The 3,825-nt window shown below is 45.3% G+C and overlaps 1 protein-coding gene and 1 non-coding gene across 2 annotated transcripts in view; both read right to left on the minus strand.

The window, feature by feature from the left end:
• Positions 1–998: 998 nt before the first annotated feature.
• Positions 999–3,825, minus strand: part of arpc2 (actin related protein 2/3 complex, subunit 2) — a 36,487-nt gene continuing 33,660 nt past the window's right edge. Inside the window, exon 10 of the mRNA XM_043694380.1 lies at positions 999–1,384. Coding sequence (XP_043550315.1) covers positions 1,360–1,384 — 25 coding nt within the window. The 3' untranslated portion in view covers positions 999–1,359. The remainder of the gene's footprint in view (positions 1,385–3,825) is intronic.
• LOC122552076 lies at positions 1,755–1,868 on the minus strand. Its single transcript, XR_006312292.1, has one exon. It is a non-coding gene; the product is annotated as a small nucleolar RNA SNORD89 (small nucleolar RNA).

Below are 3,825 nucleotides of genomic sequence, written 5' to 3' on the forward strand. Positions count from 1 at the left end.
CCTTTGGGTGAAATCTTTGAGTAAGGATACCAGTGCACTGGAGGCAACTCAGAAGATTTGCCAGCTTCATCCCAGGAGGTGAAAGGCTTTTTTTAAGATATGAAGAGAGGTTGAAAACTTTAGGCCTGTACTCACTAGCTTCAAAAAAATGAGAAGAGATCTTTATGAGGTATACAGGATTGACAAAGTGGATGTAGAGCAAATGTTTCACCTTGTGGCTGAATCAAGAACAAAATGTCAATTCTTTAGGATAAGTGTAGCAGATTTAAAACAGAGATGGGGAGGAATTACATCTCTCAAAGAGTCATGAATCTGTGAAATTCACTCCCCAGACTGTGGTGGATACTTGGACCTAGAGTAAATTTGACAGATAGGCAGATTTTAAATTAGTAATGGGTTGAGGGGCTTGAGAGGGGGCAGGAAAGTGGGCTTCAGGCGGAGATGAGATCATCTGATCATCGTAAATGTCAGAATGGACTCTGGATACTTCAGTTACTCTGGTGAGGACCACAATTGGAGCACTACATACAGTATTGGGCAGCACCTGTGGACAGAAATCAAAGTTAACATCTTGGGGGCAGTGACTCTTCCACTGAACGGTCATCTGACACGAAGCCATTAACTGATTTCTCTCCACAGATGCTACCAGACTTGAACTTTTCAGGCAATTCCTGTTTTTATTTCGATTTTCAGCATCTACAGTTGTTTTTTTTTTTAAATACAGTATTGGCCTCCTTATTGAAAGAAGGATGTTAATGTGTTGGAAACAGTTCAGGGAAGGTTTATCAGGCTAATTCCTCCAATGAGTGGGCTATCTAACGAGGAACAGTTTTACAGGCTTGGCTTGGATCTGCTGGAGTTTAAAAGAGTAAACCTGCAAAAATCTGATAGAGATATTTTGGAGACCGAACTGAAGAGTTTAATCATTTCAGCCGTAATGTTGCTCACCTGTACAAAACCCAAATGCAAAAAACAATACACAAAGTCAGAGGCAGCTGTGACATATAAAAGATTTATTGTTTTGGAAGTGCATACAATTTCTGCTACTTTGCAGTCACACCATCCCTGCTGAGTCAGATCCTGTATTCAGTGTTAAAGGCCATGGGAAGCAACAGCATAACATTAATGGATAGGGGGAAGAGAAGTAGCTGAAAGATGGAAACATTTCTTAATCATGAGTCTGCTTAGGCACCACAAAAACGACAGGAGTTAACTGCAAGCAAAGCTCTGCTGGGAACCAGCTCCCATAATCAGAAGAAGAAGAAATTATTCCCGGTTTGCCCTCCAAAGGGCTCCATCTGACCCCATGCTGGAGATCTGCGCGAGTATCAGCTTCAGGCTTATCGACCCAAAGATTTATTATCGGGCTGAAAATGTCTTCCCCCTGTGGGCAGAAGACGACAATCAGAAACAATTCAAGATAACAGCTCCTTCCACACACAACCTCCAGCCCTCCCCAGCTTAGTCCATTTATCCCTCACCTGTCTGGTTTTATTATTGTTTAAAATTGTTTTTGAGCGTACACACACACACACACACTACTCCAGCTCCCTCAGAACCAGCTCTCAGAGCGAACAGAACCTCTGACACTCCTGGTTTTTTTTTCCCTCCCTTTTTTTACCCCCCCACACTAGCACCTAACTGCGGTAGTGCTTATTTTTTCCCCGGCACCCATGTCGTGTGTGTGTGCAGACCAGTCTGGTTTTACCCACTGTTCCCCTTGTTTCCAAGCTGCACAGGGTGTCAGTGCTGTATGGGAGGTCAGACTAATGGTCGCTTCAAGGAGTTTTGTCATCGTGCTGCACACTGAGAACAAACTGCTGGTGAAAACACTGCAATTCGGCCTTTCACTGTCATCATCCCTCCGGCACGTCCTCACAGCACAATCCAGACAGCTGGCAGCCAGTTCCCAACACATCCCAGTATTCCAATAACCGGAGGCATAGAAAATACGGTGTAACTGAAGTAGTAAACGAACATGGTACTCTGCGAGGTTTGGTGGGTTCAATAAAGTCCTTCAAGAAACAAATTCCCTGGAGTGGGCATGGGGAGACTGCTCACTGTGTTCGGGAATGGAGCGTCTTCCCACACTGTGGAAAGTGAACACATCACCAAGCTCAGCAGAGATGTTTTACCGATCCTTGGAATGCCTTGTGAGAAAAGACTGGACAGACTGGGTCTGTATCCTATGGAGTTTTGAAGAGTTAGAGGTGACTGAATTGAAACATGTAAGATCCCGGGAGGACTTGACTGGGTGGATGTGAAAAGGATGGTTCCTCTGGTGGGAGAATCTACAACTAGGGGTGACTGTTTAAAGTAGGGGTTGCCCATTTAAAACCGAGATAAACTTGGGAACATGGAACACTTGGATCATAGCACTTGATTCATTCGTCTGTCTGGGGCTGTAGTAACCTTAATCCAACAGGCATTTTTAAATAATTGTATAATATCCTCTCAACTAAGAAGTCAGAAAACCTCAAGCTTTTCTACTCCAACATTGAGAAACCAACCTGAGATTTAATTTTAGTTTCAGCCAGTGGACTGAAGCACTGAACTTTGAGCATTCTCCATCTGAGGGGAAATGGGGACATTGTGGTAACGTCATTGGGCTGGTTACCCAGCGCTTCAGACCAATGTGCTGAGGATACAGGTTCAAATGCGACCATGGCTGATGGTGAAATTAGAATCCAGTAATAAATCTGCAAGAAAAATCTAGCCTCAGTGATGCATAACCACTGTCCTTTGTTGTAATCATCATCTGGTTCAGGAATGCAATTTGGCAAATTTCCATGGTCTAGCCTACAAGTGACTCCATTAAAAGGGTGAAGATTAGAGGGGTGCTGGAAAAGCACAGCAGGTCAGGCAGCATCTGAGCATAGAAGATAGAACATTACAGCACAGTACAGGCCCTTCGGCCCTTGATGTTGCGCCGACCTGTCATACCAATCTGAAACCCATCTAACCTACACTATTCCACGTACATCCAATGTGTGGGTCATTCTATTTAACCACAGTTTGCTTGTTAATTCACTTTTGCTTCATGTTGATTTTGAAAATTTGTGTACAAGATCAATATTTTAAGCTATTTTAGTTTTCTAGATAGTAAACTTTATATCTGATTGCACAAACCCTTGTCTTGTGTCATCAATCTCTATGCTTCAAAAAGATAGCAATTCAGATTCAATCTTCATTTACTGATTTATTGTCCCAATCAGTTTTCCCAATCCAGTCCAAAGTTTAGACGACCATCAAGTACAGTACATGGTTGAGTGGCTTAAGCCCCTCACCTCCCCCTCCCCTCTCACCCAATCCACCTCCCACCCTCAACACGCAACCCTCCACTCCAACCCCAACCTCACCATCAAACCGGCAGACAAGGGAGGCGCAGTGGTAGTTTGGCGCACCCATCATTACACTGAAGCTAGACGCCAACTCGCGGACACCTCCTCCTACTGCCCCCTTGACCATGACCCCAACTCACACCACCAAACCATCTCCCAGACCATCCATAACCTTACCACCTCAGGAGATCTCCCATCCACTGCCTCCAACCTCAGTCCCACAACCCAGCACTGCTCGTTTCTATCTCCTACCCAAAATCCACAAACCCAACTGCCAAGGCCGACCCATTGTCTCAGCCTGCTCCTGCCCCACTGAACTCATCTCTGCACACCTCGACACTGTCCTGTCCCCCTTAGTCCAAGAACTCCCCACCTACGTTCGGGACACCACCCACGCCCTCCACCACCTCCATGATTTTCGCTTACCCGGCCCCCAACGCCTTATCTTCACGATGGACATCCAGTCCCTGTACACCTCCATCCC

The sequence above is a fragment of the Chiloscyllium plagiosum genome, chromosome 7 (assembly GCF_004010195.1).
Source record: "Chiloscyllium plagiosum isolate BGI_BamShark_2017 chromosome 7, ASM401019v2, whole genome shotgun sequence".
Lineage (NCBI taxonomy): Eukaryota > Metazoa > Chordata > Chondrichthyes > Orectolobiformes > Hemiscylliidae > Chiloscyllium > Chiloscyllium plagiosum.